Source organism: Bos javanicus, chromosome 16 (assembly GCF_032452875.1).
Source record: "Bos javanicus breed banteng chromosome 16, ARS-OSU_banteng_1.0, whole genome shotgun sequence".
Lineage (NCBI taxonomy): Eukaryota > Metazoa > Chordata > Mammalia > Artiodactyla > Bovidae > Bos > Bos javanicus.
Window position 1 is genome coordinate 76,801,108 of NC_083883.1, and position 19,510 is coordinate 76,820,617.

Here is a 19,510-nt window from a genome sequence, read left to right on the forward strand (position 1 = left end):
GACAAAACGATCCGCCGGACATTCCACTTTATTGATGCAGCTAAGACTGGACTGGGTTTCTAGGCAGCCCTGTCTCTGTTAATGCAGACTGAATCTGTCTTACAATAAAACCCATTCACTGGCAAGGCTGGAAATCACACTGGCTGATGAGCAAAAAAAGAAGTTCAGTGCTTACAGCACAAAATTCTCTCACCTGCACAATAATGAGCATTCGTGTTAATAACCTAGTGTGCTGTGCCACGAACTACACTATGATCAGATCAGATCAGTCGCTCAGTCGTGTCTGACTCTTTGCGACCCCATGAATCACAGCACGCCAGGCCTCCCTGTCTATCACCAACTCCCGGAGTTCACTCAGACTCACGTCCATCGAGTCAGTGATGCCATCCAGCCGTCTCATCCTCTGTCGTCCCCTTCTCCTCCTGCCCCCAATCCCTCCCAGCATCAGAGTCTTTTCCAATGAGTCAACTCTTTGCATGAGGTGGCCAAAGTACTACACTATGATACACTTGTGAAAGTGAAGTCACTTCAGTAGTGTTCAACTCTTTGCGACCCTACATAGCCTGCGAGGCTCCTCTGTCCATGGGATTTTCCAAGCAAGAATACTGGAGTGGGCTGCCATTTCCTTCTCCAGGGGACCTTCCTGACCCAGGGATTGAACCTAGGTCTCCCACATTATGGGCAGACTCTTTACCATCTGGGCGACCAGGGAAGCCCAATAAATCTGTACAACTAAAGAATGGAAAAATCATGTTAAAAATGACCCATTAAAACAAAGAAAGTATTACCCAATTTAAACATTAACTTCATGTTTACCTTCAGAAATATTTGTTTTTACAGTGAAGTCGTCAGGAGTTAATATAAAATTTAGCCACCAAGTGAAGCCCTGTTCCTGCTTTTCCTTCCAGCGTTCATCATAAAACATGTTTTTTGCAGCAAACGGCATTGGATGTCTAGGTATACCTAGGAATACAGTTAGGTTAAGGCATAAAAACTTTTCCTTTAAATTATTATACAATCTATAGCAATAGACTATGGTCAGCAAGAACACCTTTAAGACACTGAACGATGTTTGCTTTTCTACTTCCTGCTGGAAGTAGTTGAAAGCATTTGGGGTGTGCTGCACTGTGCTCAGTCACTCAGTCGTGTCCGACTCTTTGTGACCCCGTGTACTGTAGCCCACCAGGCTCCTCTGTCCACAGAATTCTCCAGGCGAGAATACTGGAGTGGGTTGCCCTCCTCCAGGAGATCTTCCCAACCCAGAGATCAAACCCAGGTCTCCTGCATTGCAGGTGGATTCTTTACCATTTGGGTCACCAGGGAAGCCCAATACCGGATGGTTAACCTATCCCTTCTCCAGGGAATCTTCCTGACCCAGGAATCAAACTGGGGTCTCCTGCATTGTAGGCAGATTCACTACCAGCTGAGCTACTAGGGAAGCCCATTTTGGGGTATAAAATATAGTAAAAGTAAGAGAGAAAAAGTAAGGCAGTACCTCCTGGTTATTTAAAAATCCCAAGAAAAGTGAGTCAACTTCATTGAACTCTGAGAAAATATCCTAATTGTTATTGGGACACATACTTTAACAATTCTTCAAGGCTTTTATTCCATTAAAAAAAATCAATTCATTTCCATTTGAAATGCGATTAATGTTTCATTCAGTGTCAGTTTTTCATAGACTTTAAAGATATTAAACACTTGCCTTTTAGTGGTTTTATGAAGGTCAAGTTAGACTGAGCCACAGGAACAAAGGGTCTTGTCCTTCTGTTTGTTTTAGGAGTTCTGTATCCTAATGAATCTACAATCATGCAAAAAAGAATAGCATTTTAAAAGTAAAATAAATTCTGCAAGTGAACTGCTATCAACTTAAAATTTGCACTCTCCAAAATCATATCCATTTAGCAGATGCTGAGTAACCACTATGTGCCAGGGTATGAACTTGGGTAAATAAAACCTATGTCTGGAAGTTACAGACCAGAAACTACAACGTATTTTGTGTTGACAGAAGCTACGATTGAGATTGAACCAGCTCACTGTGTGTGTGTGCATGTGTGTGTGTATGTACATATACAACTAGGTGCTGAGAATGCAGAATGGAAAGATGTGGTTCCCGCCCTCAGGATGTTCTGGGTCCAGAACAGAGGAGTAGAAAGAATCACAGTACATTACATCAGAAGTATAGGAGGAGCCCGGGACAAGGGGAGGGAAAGCTGAGTCACCTGGAAGGCAGACAGCCTCCTGGCGGGAGCGCCCCTGGGCTGACCCTGCAATGGATGTGACACACCAGGAACCGGGCCTCTGACTGAACTGCAAGGTGGTGCCCGGAGCCAAGAACACAGACAAGAAAAGCAAGACAAAAAAGGGGTTGGAAGAGGAAGAAAGGAATTAAAAAATATGAAAAATAACAGTGATGGCCAGTAGTTGAATACTTGCGCCAGGCACTCCCAGAGTCTTGTAATTTAGGTTACTGATGTAGTCAGCACCAGAAGTCTATCAGAAGTGCACCATCATTTTCCATGTTTTATGGAGCTTAGAGCAACTATGCTACTTGGTCAAGGTCATACATGCTAATAGGTAGCTGAGCTAGACAGTATGGCTTCAGAGCTTGCACTGTAATTCAGTTCCAAGTACCCTATGGGCCAGTGAAGGATTAAGGTCCAGGCAGTCACACTGTCACATGTATTTCAGAAGATGGAATGGACAGTGGACTGGAGTCAAGACTAGAGATGGAAGCGAAAAGGAAGCAATCCCAGGGGCCTAAGTCAGTTATGATGAGAATTTAAAGGAACACAGAAGCAGTGGAGACAAAACCAGAGAAGAGCTGTTTTCATAGCAGAATTTGCAGAAGCAGTGGAGACAAAACCAGAGAAGAGCTGTTTTCATAGCAGAATTTGCAACAGGGCTTAATGTCAACTGACTGGGCAAGTGATGGAGAATGAGAACCCTGACAGGTTCCCAGACCTCACCCAGGTGATGACATAGATGGTGGGGGGTACCTACAGGAGGTAGATGGTGGGGGTGCCTACAGGAGGTAGATGGTGGGGGGTACCTATAGGAGGTAGACGGTGGGGGGTACCTACAGGAGGTAGACGGTGGGGGGTACCTACAGGAGGTAGATGGTAAGTGGTACCTACAGGAGGTAGATGATGGGGCTGGGGGTACCTACAGGGAAAGTCACAGAGGAAAACAGCCCGTCCTAACGCAGTTCACTCCCTCAAAGGTGGGTTTCATACCAGCTTGTGCTGCTGTTCCATACAAACCAGGAGCTAATATTAATAATAAAGCCAGAGGGGGGAAAGCTAAGGCCCAGAGCAGAATCCAGCCCACAGCTGTTTGGGTACAGTCTGCAAGCTAAGAAGTTCTCATGTTTATGAACACTAGTTAAAAACAAAATAGACCTCCAAACAGTTTGATTTCATGACACATGAAGACAATATGAAATTCAGATCTTGGTGTCCATAAATAAAGTCTTCTTGGCACAGAGTCACAGACGCTCATGTCCACACTGTCTGTGCCTGTTTCCCCGTCGGCAATGACAGGGCCCACTGGTTGTGACAGAGGTCACATGAGCTGCAAAAACTGGATATTTACTATCTAGACCTTCAGAGAAAAATTGCCCAGCTTTGACTTAGAAGAATTGCAAATCCATGCCAATTGTCAAAATAAGGAATATGACCACATTGCTACATAATATCTATTCGGTTATAAGTTTCTTTCCGTCTTAACGTACCTAAAATTAAAAATGTGAGTTCCTCGTTCTGAAGGCTTGCACAGGCTAGTCCCTCTGCCTACAACCATTTTGTTCTGTGGGAGAATTCCTTGGAAACGTCTCACAGCTTCTGGTCTTTCCCAGAAAGCCAAGTAAAGTGCCTCCACTTCTGTGCTTTCATGATTCCCTGGGCACAGCTCCAAGGACCGGGAGCGGCTGAGGACAGGAATGAGGTCTTTTCTCCCAGTATCCACAGAGCCTAGAACAATGCATAGCGCATGGCAGGGACCTATCAGAGCTGAATAAACGTACCTGGAAAAACTGACTTCTTTCTCTGTAGACACTGCAGGGTCTTGCTCGTCACTGTAAGAACCTGGCTTCCAGTGAGATGAAAGGCCAGCGGGGGTATAGAAGTGGAGCATGTTAGAATCCAACTGATGACTATTTTAAAAGCATTGCCTTGGCAGCTAAGTGGAAAATGGGCTCCAGAGAAGGCAAGGGTGAAGGCAAGATCTGACAGGGACCTGCAGAGACATAGGCTCGGATGGGGCCGTCAGTGATAGTGAGAAGTGACCCAGTCCTGAATGTACTTGGAAAGAAGACAGGATTTGTTGAGGGACTGAGTTTAGAATCAGGCAGACTGTCTGAATTTATAGAGAAAGGGTAGGAGAGAAGCACACTTAGGGACACCCCAAGGTGTGGGGCCTGAGCTGAGAGGAGATCATAACAGAAGTGTGTCGGACCGACACACCAGGGAAGATGTCACGGGACTGGGGATGCAAGGCGTGCTTTTGGACAAATTAAAGGCACTCACTAGGCAGTCAAGTGGAAATAAAAGACGCTGGATAAACGAGTCTACAGATGAAAGGTCCATCCTAAAGATGTAAAGCTGGAAGGCCTCCATGTAGAGGCAGTACTGAAAGCTGTGAGACGGCCTGAAAGCATTAAGGGAATGAGCAAAAGTGTGAAAAAGTTTCAGTGGTTGAGTCTTTGTGTACCTCAAAGTTTAGAGGCTGGAGCGACAGACACAGAGGAGCCCCCAGGGAGGCGGGAAAAGAACCAGGAGGAAGTGGGAGTGGCAGGGTAAAGCGGTCCCAGAAGAGAGAGGTTGCCTAATAGTTCAAGATGAAGACTGAGAAATAACCTCTGGATTCAGTGTGGAGGTGCTGATGACCTTGACAAAACAAGGTTTTACTAGAGTCATCAAAATCTGGTTGAAGTGACTTCAACAAAGAGGAGATCTAGAAACAGCTAATAAAAGCATCTTTCAAAGTGATTATTTTCTTTTACATTAAAAAGCACCTTTTAATTCAAGCATAATGTTTACATGGAAAAGTATACGGAATCAGTGAACTATCACAAAATGAACATGTAGGTTCTTTCAAGGAGTGTTGCTTACAAGAAAGCAGAAAGATGCCGGGTGTGAATGGATATGTGGTATCAATGAGAAGTCTTTGTTTTTTTGGGAGATGGAGGTAAGAACAGCACTTTGTTGCATGAATCAGAAATGACCTGATAGGGAGTCAAACCCTGGAGACGTGGGGAAAGGCAGCTGCTAAAACAACGACTGTGTAGACGGCTGGGGTCTTTACTGTTACTAGGAAAGAGCCGCCTGACCGGTGCACAGACCTCTCAGGCTGTCACGGGAGAGAGGCAGCAGGGGATGGGAACGCAGCGGGTGATGGATGCTGTGGAACTTTCCACGACACCTCTGCATCCTCAGTGAGGCAGCAAGTATGCTGTCTGTGTAGGTGAGGATCAGAGCACCAGCTCCTGAGCCCCCTGCATGGGGGAACCCCAGCCTGACCACTTACTCCCCGTGACCTCAGGCAAAGACTCAGCTTCTGGATGCGGAGGTTTTCTGACTTGAACGTGTGCTTATGACAACGTCTACTCAGTCTGACTGCTGTAGCTATGAGAGGCGCTATCAGCAAGGCACTCACAGCGGGGGCTGCGGGGAACGCAGGCAGTAAACACTGGCTGCTGTTGCCTTGTCCTCAGAGGAGGAAGGAGGTGCTCGAGGTTTCAGGACAAAAAGGGAGGGGGGCAGTAGTCTGCAGCAGAGAGAGATAAAGTCAACAAATCAGGACAACAGAGCTGAGGAGAGTTGCGGGCTTCCGGGAGATGAGCGGTCACGGTCCAGCAAGGTTCAGGCACAGAGCTGGCCTGGGAACTGGAATGTGCCAGACAAGCACGAAGACGGAACAAGGGGTTACGATGAGCCATGGAGGCCAAGCCAAGTGAGAAAATGATGACAGGTCAGGGGTGAGGACTGGGGAAATGGAGGTGGATTCATTGGCTTTTAGAGAAAACGCTGAAATCCCAGCGAGGGAGATGCTCTAAGAGTGTGGCCTAAGGAGGCTGCAATTCACAGGCCAGGGTACTGGAAGGATCTCCTTCAAGGATCTTGAAATCATAAAGACGCATCATAAAGTAGAAGTTTTAGAGAAGGTCTTATGAGCCAAATATAAAAATTCTCAGTCATCTCTCCCTGTAACAAGGAGAACTCAAGGTGAGGTGGTATGGAAACTGAGCTTCCAGCTATCTGTGCCCTTTGCTTTCTTGTCATCTGTTTCCGGGAAGAAAGGAGAAGCAACAGTCTGGAAGCAGGTATGAGACGGTGGGTGGTCCACGGTCCCAGGAGGTTCCCGGTCAGAGGAGCAGGAGAGAAGGCATGTTCTCGGGAGAGGGCCAGGTCAGGGCGGGAACAGGAGGAGGGGGCATTCAGCAAAGCTGGATGTGAAGGAAGGCAGTGAGTCCAGAGCACACAGGCACGCAGAGAGCTGGGGAGATGCAGAAGGTGATTCCAACTGGGGAATGTACAAAGAGAAATGAGCTCAAGTACCCGAGTGGGTGTGACACTTCCTGTGAGTCCTGGGATCCCTTTACATTATCTGTTTTGTAGCCTGTGTGGTTTGTTTTCCTGCCTGGACCCTGACTGGCATCTGAGGCGTCTGGGATTAGTCCTGACAGTTTTTGAAGCAGACAGGGGTGGGATGGGTGAGGGCTGGGGATGGAACGGTGAGGTTCCTCCTAAAGGAAAGAGGAGTTCGGGGGCCTTGTCTTCATCCCCAAATAAGGGCCAAGTAGAGGCTAAGGAGAACGATGTCCCTGGAGGAAGGCCCCCTCTGCGCCCCCTCAGACAGTGTGATGGGGGCCAGGTGTGCACTGGGCCCTCACTCTGGGGCCTGGACTAAGGTGAGGCACGCTCAGTACTTCCCCGGGTGCAACACTTGCAGGGGGAGCAAAAAACTCTGTCAGCAAGACAAGCACATAGGGACTTCCCTGATGGTCCAGTGACTGAGACTCCATGTTCCCAGGGCAGGGGGCCCAGGTTCGATCTCTGGTTGGGGAACTAGATCCCACTTCCCACAACTAAGAGTTTGTGTGCCACATATCCAGAGAAAAACATGATCCAAAAGGATACATGCACCCCAGTGTTCACTGAAGCACTGTTTACAGTGGCCAGGACATGGAAACACAGTCTAAATCAGCAGAGGAATGGATAAAGAAGATGTGGCACAAACAATGGAATATTACTCAACCATTAAAAAGAATGAAGCAATGTCATTTGCAGTAATATGGGTGGGCCTAGAGAGTGTCATACTGAGTGAAGTAAGTCAGACAGAGAGGGAGAAATATCTTATGACATGCCTTATATGTGGAATCTAAAAAGAAATCATATCAATGCACTTACAAAACAGAGAGACAGACTCACAGAAAATGAACCACGGCTGCTGAAAGGGAAGGCATAGTTAGGGACCTTGGAAAAGTTAAGTACACACTGCTCTATTTAAAATGGATGACCAACAAGGACCTATTGTATAGCACATGGAACTCTGCAGGTTATGTGGCAGCCTGGATGGGAGGGGAGTTTGCGGGAGAATGGATACATGTAAATGTATGGCTAAGTCCCTTCAGCTGTTCATCTGAAACTATCACCACATTATTAATCGGCTATACCCCAATACAAAATAAAACTTAAAGTTTCGGGGAAAAAAAAGAGTTCGCATGCTGCAACTAAGATACAACCAAATAAACAAATATGTTAAAAAAAATTTTTTTTAATATAAAGACAAAAAATATATATATATATAAAGACAAGCATTTTAACACAATAGTTTTTAAAAATTACTGCAGAAAAACCGTGATGAATGAAACATCAAAAATGTAAATAAGAATGAGATCACAGTGATTTCAGAATTCGGCCCTACTCTATGTCTGACTCATCTTCCACTAAAGCCAACCGGTGAATGAAAAGTACAAGTTGATTCAAGCTTCTCAATAGCAATTTACTAAACCAAAAGAAATAGAAACTATCCCCCATATAGGTATACTTTCATGAAAGATTTTATGAATGAGACTCACCTGTTTTCTTCTTCAGGTTTAATTTCTCTCTGTGGCTAACACGTTTCAAGGAGGAGGTTACCACTTTTTTTGTGTGTTTAACAGTTGATGTTTTAGACTCCACAGGAGAAAAATGGGGCCTTTTGACCTCTTGTACTTCCGTGCATTCTGTAACTGTTATCCTCACATTTTCATCTCCTGTGTGTCCCTCACTCTTTCTTTTACGAGCAACTGAAGCTACCTTGCAGGGAGGAGTTACTATGTTTTTAGAGCTCTTAGGTCTATTCGGTATTAAATCTCTAATTGGAAGAAAAGGATGAAAATCATCTTTCTCTTTTTGATCATCTGTTTCCTTTTCGCAGTCACCCACTACGACATTGAGACATCTTTTTGCCTTTGGTTTAACAGTCTCCATTTGGTTTTCTACAGCGCAAGTGGGCTTTCTTTTAGTCACAGTGGCAGAAAGTATTGGGCGTCTCTTAATAGGTTTTTTGCGGCTGTGACTAGAAATATCCTGAACTGCCGAAAATTTAGGCTGGTTCTGTTTTTTAAAAGTGTAAGAGTTTGACATCACTTCTAAAGCTTTGGATGCTTCAAAAGTAGCTTTTGGAGATTCTAACTGCTGACATTCAGAAATACAAGGTACAGCTGCATTTTTTCTCTCATCTTGAGGAGGCTGTGAGTCCTGAAAATGTCCAGTTGATAATGGCAATTGACATGTTTGCTGAGATACACATATATATGCCATATTATCTTTTAAAAATTGATTTGGGGAGAGAATTGGGTTGATGGACTCTGTTTCTAGATCCTCATTTAGTCCATAATTATCATTTATGAAAGAATCTGGACTTAGAATTTTCCGACAGATTTCATGTACCCTTTTTGATTCCAAAATCACAGGCCTTGTATTACCTTTCACAAACATATCTGGTGAGAGGCACTTCACGAATTCTGGTTCATTATTAGATGCATGGCTATTATTCACAAAAGAATCCGGACTTAGAAAATGTCCTTGGCTTTGTGTGATGTTCAAACTTGAAGAATAATTTGGGGTAAGAGTAAGTTTACCATTCTCTTCAATTTGACTATTAACGTTGTCTATGGAGTCAAAGGAGGTTTCAGTTATGCCTTTCTCATTAAAATGAAAATCTTCTGCAGTGTTGGCACTGTCTGCTTTCACCAGTCCCCCATTTTCAGAAGCAGGGAGGGATGTGTAGGTTGTAGATCGACGAACAGGAAGTGGCAAGCAGGTCCCCCTGTGGCACTCTTGGGAAGCGGGGCTGATAGGTGATATGGGGAGTTTATTTTCTTCAAGGATTAAAGGATTGCTTTCTGGTGGGGAACAGTTTCCATTTGTAGCCAGATTCTCACAGGCTTGTAGTGGGCTCCTAACTCTGTCAGCTTTGGGGGAAACATTAAATGTTTTATTCACATTTTGAATATTTGAAGCCTTCTTGTTATGTCTTGAAGAGGCTGATGCTTTCTTCTTATTAATAGTATCCCAAAGAGTCCTCTGCAAAAATAAGCAAAACATACAGATTAAGTTGATAACTATTGAATACTACTTATAAGCAATATTATGAATGTTACTTCAAGAGACCTGTGAACAAAATGATTTTACATATTATTTCCTAGAGTAAATACAGAATGATGAAAATTTATTACCTTTTTCTTTTTTGGCTCTTCTGCATTTCCTAGTAATATAGCTTGGTGTTTCAAAATATCATTTACAAGAAATGTTATGGTCTCTCTTATTCGGCCTCCTTTTAACGGTGTCCAGGTAATAGAAACAACAATTTTTTCTTTAGGCTATAACCAAAAGAACACATTTTAAATTACTATAACAGTAGTGATGTATAACAACACAAACATATTCTATATTATATACAAATGGGTCTTCCCTGGTGGCTCAGACAGTAAAGAACCTGCCTGAAATGCAGGAGACCCAGGTTCGATCCCTGGGTAAGGAGGATCCCCTGGAGAAGGACATGGCAACACACTCCAGTATTCTTGCCTGCAGAATCCCATGAACAGAGGAAACTGGTGGTCTATAGTCCATGGGGTTGCAGAGTTGGACACAACTGAGCAACTAACACCCCCATCAATAGAGAGAATACAGTAGAGGATTAATAATTGTTACTCACCAACATTTAACAAGTCAAATGTATCTTCCTATCCTATCTCATTTCATTCTAAGGAAAAAGGCTACCGTAATAACAAAGTTCACAACAAGATAAAATTATAATAAACTCTTAATTGTATATGAAAGCAGTGGAACAGAGAGTCTACGAATCACTTTATTTTAGTTCAGTGGTTTTTAAAAATTTAATCACATTATTTCCACTTCTTTAGACTATGTACAGAACTTCCATTTCAAATATAAATGCCTTATATGAGAAAGACATTTTCAGAAAGAAATGTAAAGATGATCAGCTAAATTCCTTGCTCTCCACGAGCTTCTCTAAAGTCCATAGCATCATTATTGATACTCTAGGCCTAGTTTCAGGTTATCTAACATAACTAGTCTGAATCTCACATCCCTAGGAAGCAGACACTGTCATGACACATGTTTTACAGATGAAGTAATCAAGGTTCAGGAAGCTTTACGAATTCTGCAGCCCAGAGAAACAAGGAGTAATTTCAATTTTCAAATCTTAAGAAATACATTTCATGAGGCTATAGCCACCATGAAGAGTGCTTCTTCTGATGGATCTGGCAAAGGTAAATTGAAAACCTTCTGAAAGTGATCCACCATTTTGGATGCCATTAAGAACATTCATGATTCATGAGAAGAGATCAAAATGTCAGCATCAACAGGGATCTGGGAGAAGTTGATTTCAGTCTTCCAGAATGACTTTGAGGGGTTCAAGACTTCAGCAAAGGTGCAGATGTGTTAGAAATAGCAAGAGAACTTGAATTTTAAGAGGGAAGAATAAACCCCACTCCTCAGCAGATCTGTTTCTTTTACTTTAAACTTTGTATTCCGTTGCTTTCCTACAAGTTAAGAATGTTGGAGGTAACTTGAAACATACAGGAGAGCCCATTCTCAAGGCTCTGACCTTTACGTGTTGCACTTTCCCATTAAGATAGAGATTAAAAAGTTGAAGAACAAGACAGTTGTAGCATTTGCCCTGTTAGGGGTTTATGGGAACATCATGACCCGACCTATAGGGACAGCTGCAAGAACAAAGGATTCTGACACCAAGAAGTTTCTACCAACCAATCATGTACCCTCCTCTTGAAAAAAAAAAAAAAAAGCAGCAGCAGCAGCCGGAATTCTAACTAGGGTAAGATGGTTCTTTGGGACACTAGTCCACTGTCTTTTTGGTCAGCTGAATTTCCGTATAAAGTCACTACTCCTTGCCCCAGCAGCTCGTCTCTAGGATTATTAGCCTGTTGCATGGTGAGCAGTACAAGTGTGGACTCAGTAACAGATTTAGAAGTATCTGAGGACGTGACTGAAACGCTGCAATTTATGATAAAACTTGAATGGATGGGAAGTTGTTTCGTACAGATGAGCCAAGAGACTGGTTTCTTGAGATGGAATCTACTCCTGGTGAAGAGGCTATGGAGATTATTGGAATGATGACAAAGGATTTAGAATATTACACAAACTTAGTTGGGAAAGCAGAGCAAGGCTGACGAGGAGAGACTTTTAATTTTGAGAGAAGTTCTGCTGTGGTGAAAATGCTATGAAACAGTACTGCAGGCTACAGAGAAATTATTCGTGAAAGGAAGAGCCAATCAATGCAGCACACTTCACTGCTGTCTTACATTAAGAAATTGGCACAGTCACCCCAGCCTTCGGCAACCACCACCCTGACCAGTCAGCAGCCACCAACATCAAGGTCAGAACTTACAACCACAAAACAGGTATAGTTTGCAGAAGGCTCAATTGATTGTTAGTATCTCTTAGTAGTAGTCTTTTTAGTTGAGATACATATACTGTCTTCTTCAACATGAGGCTATAGTACACTTAAAAAATTACAGAATAGTGTATATATAAATTTTATATGCACTGGGAAACCAAAAAATTCATGTAACTCATTTTTCTATGATTTTCACTCTGTTGCAGTGGTCTGGATGAGAACCCACAATATCTGAGATCTGCTTATACTTAATGGGCTTATCTTTCAAATTTCATTGTCACTGAGATTCAGATGAAATTGTCTGTTTAGGATAAATTCAAGAGTGTGAATTCTTACTACTTGCTTCTCAATTTATACATAAAAAATTTTTTTAATTTAAAAGGGGAAGTTCCTTCTAAAGAAGGAACTATTGAACAAATGGTTATTGACTGCCTAATGGCATACATAGTGCCTGACACAGAGGGGGCATATGTTACATATTTAAGTGACAAAATTATTGAGTGAATGAAAAACACACTTGGCCTCTGGTCTCATGGACACTATATTCTGCTCAATAAAAGAAATGACAAAATCTAAATAAAAAGATAAGTACAAAAATACAAGTCCCCAGTACTGTCATCAATGAAACAAAGGTTGAGAGGCACAGCAACAGTGTAGGGAACTATAATCGCTAACGGGCTGATCAGAGATTATAATAATTATAATATTTAAGCTAAAACAAAGTATAAGAATGAGCTGGACACATAGAGCTAAGTGAAAGTAGCTCAGTTGTGTCTGACTCTTTGAGACCCCATGGACTGTGCATGGAATTTTCCAGGCCAGAATACTGGAGTGGGTAGCCTTTCCCTTCTCCAGGGGATCTTTCCAACCCAGGTATTGAACCCAGGTCTCCCACATGGCAGGTGGATTCTTTACCAGCTGAGCCACAAGGGAAGCCCAAGAACACTGGAGTGGGTTGCCTGTCCCTTCTTCAGGGTATCTTCCCAACCCAGGAATTGAACCGGGGTCTCCCATATTGCAGGTGGATTCTTTGCCAACTGAGCTGTCAGGGAGAAGCAGTTCAGAAGGTACCAACACATGCATAGCCTGGGAACCAGAGGGTTAGGGTTACAGTTAGGGTTGCCTTGTAGGACAACCCCAGAAACAGACAAGAGGACCAGTGTGGCTTAAGAGTAGTGAGAAGGCAAATGACCTGCAACATGTGAGGCTGGAGAGAGCAGCAGAGGACTGCTGCATATTAGAACACTCCCTAGCAGATCGAAACATTGCAAACATTACTTAGGTGTACATTTGGCTTCAGAGGTTTTGTTTTGCTTGTTTGCCTATTTTCTTTAAGGCATACCAAAATGAAGTTCAAGTCTTTTTATCCTTAACTGAAGGCTTAATCCTGTAACCTAGGAGAGTACATTGGGAAAAAGATGCTCAAAATGTTCCTCCCCTTTCCTCTTTCCTGCCTCCTCCTCCTCCATCCACTCTCCCATGAGGAAGTCCTCCTTTAATCTGTAACAGTCCATAGATTGAGACACTGACAGCAAGTCAGTTCTGAGAGACACTTAAAAGGGATTTAAAACTGATACCTGCTTTTGGACTGTGATGATGATAGTCTATCTACAAAACTTGACTTTTTATGGAGACAAATACTCTCAGAGGTGTAAAAACTGAGACAAAACATGAAGCACTTTGCTTTTTCCCCTTGGTCAGTCTTCATTTGGATTTCCCCCTTGCTTTCAACCTCTTAGTAACTCAAACAAAACAAATGAGGGAACCGATCTGTTATATATTTTCTTTTAAATACCTTCAGTAACGGCAGTCTATGCGTCACTGTTTATTTTTTTGAACAGAAGCATTGCCGAGTGTCTGAGATAAGAGTGATACTATTTTATCTGGATTCTAAGAGAGACATTAGAAAGTCAGGATAGCAATTTAAAATGTGTACTGCATCTCTCCTTGGGGAGGAAATTTTTAAAAGCCGAGAATCAGTGAACAGAATCATGTGTCATTTCCCTCAAGTCCTAAGATTCTGCAGTCTTTGTTTACACACTCCCTTATTAGTGACAAATCAGAAAATGATAGTTGTAGCCAGTGACAACGGAAGGTGCGTGGTTATTAACTGGATCTGGCTCGCCCCCTGGTGGCCCTAAGTGCAATGAACAGAACAGTCTCAAGCCTAGAGGTGAAGAGGGAGGAGAGTCAGGTTTGGGGCTGCTATTAAGCCAGTTCATCCAAGTCTTCCAGTCAGATCAAAATAGCATCACACTCACTGCAGATAGAAGAAGGATAGCTTGTTTTATTAAAGAAGCGCAAGCGGCCTCATGTTAGTTTCTACTCATCTGTAGCAGAAGCTCATATTCCCATAACTGGCACCAATGAGTCTGTTAAACCGTCCAGTTAAATTATTTGCACACCTGGCTACAAGAATCACTTTGAGGGGTTTGTGGAAGGTAAAGATGCCCTGGCCCTCCCCATGTCCTCCCAGGAGTGATGCTGAAGCGGGGTCCTGGTACCTGCGGTTGTTCAAAGCTCACCAGGAGGTAACATGCAGCCAGGATGGACACAGAGTTGAACTCCATTCAGTGTGGTTGTGGTTTAGTCACTAAGTCATGTCCAGACTCTTGAGACCCTGTGGACTGTAGCCTGCTAGGCTCCTCTGTCCATGGGATTCTCCAGGCAAGAATACTAGAGTGGGTTGCCATTTCCTTCTCCAGGGGATCTTCCCGACCCAGGAATCGAACCCAGATCTCCTGCAATGCAGCCAGATTCTTCACCAACTGAGCTACAAGGGAAGTGTTTACTGTGGCGGGTGGTGATTTTAACTGACTGTCATTATGAAGACTCAGACCCAAATGACACACCCCCTACAGGACAGCCGTCACAGGCAGATTCTAGCACACCAACCAGTATTATCAAAGTTTTAAAAAGCATGATTAGGAGAGTAAGAGAACAATCATTTAAAGTTTTTTTCCCTTTGTCCTCAATTTTATAAGCTGAGTGTCTCATACAGTACCTGGCAAAAAGCAGATGCATGAAAAATACAGTTTTTAATGTATCATGGGGAAAAAATAGATAAGTATACCCCCCCCCCCCCAAAAAAAATGTTTTTTCCTTGAAAAGGGCTGCCCATAAATCTGCTCTGCAAAAAATATCCTGAATGAGTCTCTGGTCCTTCATTCCTTTTCAGGCCTAGATATATTGTGTTGTAGACATATTTTTACAGTAACTGTGAAGTCACTCTCTGGCAGGTATAATACCTAGTGATTCTTGAGATGCCATCTGCATACAAAAGATCTTGTTTAAAATGCAGTTTTCTGTATTTACCCCCAGAGATTCACATTAGCAAGTGTGGAGTGATGAGCAGAAATCTCCCATTTGTCAAGCAATCCAGACAAATCTGATGTGAGTGGTTGAGGCATCTCGGAGAAATGCTGCTTAGGTGTATGGTGACATGCTAATTCACCAAGGGTGTGTTTTAGATAAGGGATGTTCACATAGGTATTTTCTACTATTGTGCTTTTCAAAATGCTGTCCTTGGACCAGTAGCAGAGGCATCACCTGGGAACTTCTGAGAAAAGCAAATTCTAGTTGTCCTCTGCACATATGGAATCAGACTCTGAGGGGCCCCAAGTATTTTACCCTTAGCTGATTCTGATGCCCTCAAATTTAGAACCACCAGTCTCCTCAAAACATCCCATCCTTCTTGGTGCCTATCTGATGCAGCTTCTCCTTGTTCTTAGAATTTCCCCTCATCCTCCTAACATATGTCTTTAGGAAGGAACCATGCCTCCTGTCTTTGAATCAATATAAATGAAAGTGCACGGGATTTAAAGACCTGGATGAGAATCCTAACTGTGTCAATCGCCAAGAATAAAACCATGTGTAAATGTTTTCCACCCTCTGAGCATACTTCCTCATTAAAAATTAAGACTGGAACATTTATTCAGGACACAGTCAAGATCTCTGCTTGAAGCTTTCTCTCATTTGAGCACCATGCACAGCTTTAGCTGGCATTGCTTCCAACTAATAGACGAGAAAAGAGAGACTCAGAATACTGAACCGAGCTGCCTAACTCTGATGCACTGCACACAAACCCTTTGACAGTAGTGCCTTATCCTCTAATGTAAATAATGACTCCATGAGTTTGTTGTAAGGATTAAATAAGGCAACAGACTTGAGAACAATTTGTAAAAGGTAAACATTATGTTTGTATGTATTATCTTAGTGGTTGAGTGGAATCAACACACCCAAACCTGAAGCTGAAGGAAATCAACAGCTAATAAAAGACAAGCTTTGTTTTAAAGCAGAAACCATAAAACATCACAAACATATGGTTTAAAAGAACAGTTAACTTTCATAATATAAAAGTATAACTCTAAAAAAAAATTCAAAAACTTTAGTCCCACAAAACAAAAAAGAACAAGCAGAAGTATAGTGTAGATAGAAAAAGCAAGTATTTGTTTTCCCACAAAAAGAAAAGCAAGCAGTTTATAAACTGCAAGGAGTTTATAAACTAGAGAGGAAGGGCAGGTTCTTAACTGTAGCTGAACAAGTGCTTAAGTCAATGGACCTCAGCTTAGAGCCTTGTATCACTGCTTTAGGAAGTGGTTTTTTAGACAAGGAGTGGGACTCCCTCAGCTAATTTTTTTTTTCTTCTTCTCACACTTTCAGAGGTTCTAACCAATGGAAAGACCACTGCAGTCCAAATAAGGATGTAAATATTCTGGATTTTGATGACAGGAATGGGAGCTTTACTGTGGCGAATGTAATGCAGAAAAGCTACCCTGGAAATCCTTGAAACAGCAGTTACAAATTTAAATTTGAATCACCATTAAAACTACACTACAGCAAAGGAAAAAAAAAAGATTAAATAATAAAGTGTGCATACTTATTGAAAACAACCCTGAGAAGTGTTTTTTATTTTGTCGCTATTTGGCCAAAACGAAGCTCACCAGAAGAGTAGTTACTCTGACACTCCATGGACTCAGTTTCCCTTTAGAAACTAAAGCGCATATTAAGATGACTGATAGAAAGCAATTTAAAAACCCTGCTCTAATCAGAGTACTCCTGGCAATCTTATATGCAGACAGGAAGATGGATAGATGGATGAGTAGATGAAAGATAAGAATATTAATTGTAAGCGTGCCATCCACTCCTCTAGAACTGCCAATCTTCTCGAGGCCCTAAGTCAATGAGAAACTCTTCTCTATCACAGAAGGCAGGAATGTGCTCCGAAGGATGCCCGGCGCGGGCGCGGGCGCTGTCACTGCCGGGTCCCCGCCCACCGGGCTCCTCCTGTCCCGGGGACAGGGGCTCACCAGAGTCTGAGGGAATCACTCGGCTTTTACTCAGGTCCGCTCCTGCCCCTTCCGAGCCCGGGTCCCGGAGCGCGGCGGGGAGGCCGCATCCCGCTCCTACCTGCAGCACGAAGGCGCTCGGCCAGATCGTGAAGCCGCGTTCGGCGGCGGGGCCGCGGGACAGCCACACGGCGGCCGCCTCCTCGTTGGGGTTGTCCAGGATCAGGGGCAGCGTCCGCGAGGCTCCCAGGCGCACGTCCCCGAAGCAGAGGAAGGGCGACCTGCAGAAGTGGCTGAGGGACAGGACGGCCGGGGACGCCGCCTCCTCCTCGGCGCGGGGACCCCTCGGCCTCGCCCGCGGCCTCGGCTCCGGCGGGCTCCGCTCCCAGCAGCCGCTACCCCGCTGCCAGGTCGCCATCGAGGCCTCTGGGTACGCCCGGCTGCTCCGAGCGGCCTCCGCAAGAACGCCCACAGCCTCCCCTCGAGGAGCTGCGGAGATCGAGAAACAACTCGCCCCCTTTCTCGTCCAGTTGCCAGGACACAGGAAGGCGTCCGGACGCACAAACTCAAACTGGAGAGAGACGCGAACTGAGAAGGGATTTTGCCCCGTTTAAAATTCCCGCCTCCACCAATGGGCTGCCCTGGTTCCGCCCACCTCCGAGCGGGCCCAATCGGTGAGCAGCACTGCCAGCCAATGAGAAGACGGCGCCTTATTTAAATGTGGCGGCGACGGTGACGGGTCGCTCTCGCAGAGGAGAGGGCTATGGCAGCTGGGTCTGGGCTCCCTCTGAGGGCTGGGGCTCAGGTTCGGAATTCGCCTATCGGTTTTGTGAACAGGTTGGTGGAAGCGAAGAGAGTCACAGCACTTCCTCCGGAAATGCAGCTGTCTTGGCGGTTGCCGGCAAAGTCATTCCCTCACAGTACTTTGAGGGAGATCAATGTACTCGCCCGGGATCCCTCTGCCACTTCCTGGGCCCAAAAGGGAGAAAATGAGGAAAATGAAAATTAAATGTACAGTTAGTGCGAACGTGCTGACGTCAGTGCGTGGTGTAGGTGCAGTGGCTCAGTAATTTACCTGCTGGTTCTTACCTCGGGATTCTGGGAGCTAAACCAGGTAAACAAACAAAACCCGAAATTCCCAGTAATTCATAAGCGGTGGTCTTTACGGGCATGGCCCTCGACAGATAACTTCTCGGTTTTCATTTAAATTGTATATATCTGATAGTAATGATTGTAGCCTACATGTTACTCTCTGCCAGGGGTTGTGTTAAGCCCTGCACGTATTTATCTCCACCTTCCCTTCTACCCTCGGGGAAGGGACCGTTATTCGTGATTCACAGAAGAGCGAGGCCGGCGTTCAGCCAGCTGGGAGTGGCGAGGCCAGGAGGGGCACCGGAGGCTAGGCTCCTCTTGCTGTCCCCGCTGCCCGCGCTGCCTCTAAAGACAGGTGCTGCTGCCAAGTCGCTTCAGTCGTGTCCGACTCTTTGCGACCCCATAGACGGCAGCCCATCAGGCTCCCGTCCCTGGGATTCTCCAGGCAAGAATACTGGAATGGGTTGCCATTTCCTTCTCCGATGCATGAAGGTGAAAAATGAAAGTGAAGCCGCTCAGTCCTGTCCGACTCTGAGCGACCCCATGGACTGCAGCCTACCGGGTTCCTCCGTCCATGGGATTTTCCAGGCAAGAGTACTGGAGTGGGGTGCCATCGCCTTCTCGGCTAAAGACAGGAGGAGACTTTAAAAAATAGCCTGTGGATGTGCATACAACCACACAGAATACATGAAAAGAAAACTCCCTGAAAGGAAAACCAAAATGAGGAAAGTGAGATAGGAAACTGTATTCACTGACACCCAATTTGACCTGATGTTGAACCCTGTTACCTCAATGATATTTAATCAAACGTGTTTATGGAGGTTTCTTAAAAAATCCTTCAAGACTGATGCACAAGGAGAATGCTACTACATACATTTTTACCAAAATGTTTGAATGAATGACAGTAACTTTTAAATACACTTAATTTATATTTATTATATTTTGTACAGTGAATGTTATTCATCAAATTAACGTTGCAAATATAGGCCCTCTTAAGCCTGGAGAATCCCAGGGAAGGGGGAGCCTGGTGGGCTGCCATCTATGGGGTCGCACAGAGTCAGACACGACTGAAGCGACTTAGCAGCAGCAGCAAGCTTAAGTCACTGAAATGTTTGTCTCAATCCTTTTTAACATGATAGGAACACATTTTGTTTCTATATGTTCTCCCCTTACAGGTTTCTCTTCATAAAGCAATGCTGTTGATG

At 44.2% G+C, this 19,510-nt stretch overlaps 1 protein-coding gene across 2 annotated transcripts in view; it reads right to left on the minus strand.

The window, feature by feature from the left end:
• The window catches only part of ASPM (assembly factor for spindle microtubules), a 61,503-nt gene extending 43,256 nt beyond the window's left edge, over window positions 1-18,247 (minus strand). The window contains exons 1-5 of one of the 2 annotated variants that reach the window (XM_061383683.1): window positions 17,335-18,247; window positions 9,722-9,865; window positions 8,078-9,569; window positions 1,703-1,798; window positions 817-963 (exon numbers count right to left, since the gene is read on the minus strand). In XM_061383683.1, coding sequence (XP_061239667.1) covers window positions 817-963; window positions 1,703-1,798; window positions 8,078-9,569; window positions 9,722-9,865; window positions 17,335-17,631 — 2,176 coding nt within the window. In that variant the 5' untranslated portion in view covers window positions 17,632-18,247. The remainder of the gene's footprint in view (window positions 1-816; window positions 964-1,702; window positions 1,799-8,077; window positions 9,570-9,721; window positions 9,866-17,334) is intronic. The other variant, XM_061383684.1, reaches the window with a different exon arrangement.
• Window positions 18,248-19,510: the final 1,263 nt, after the last annotated feature.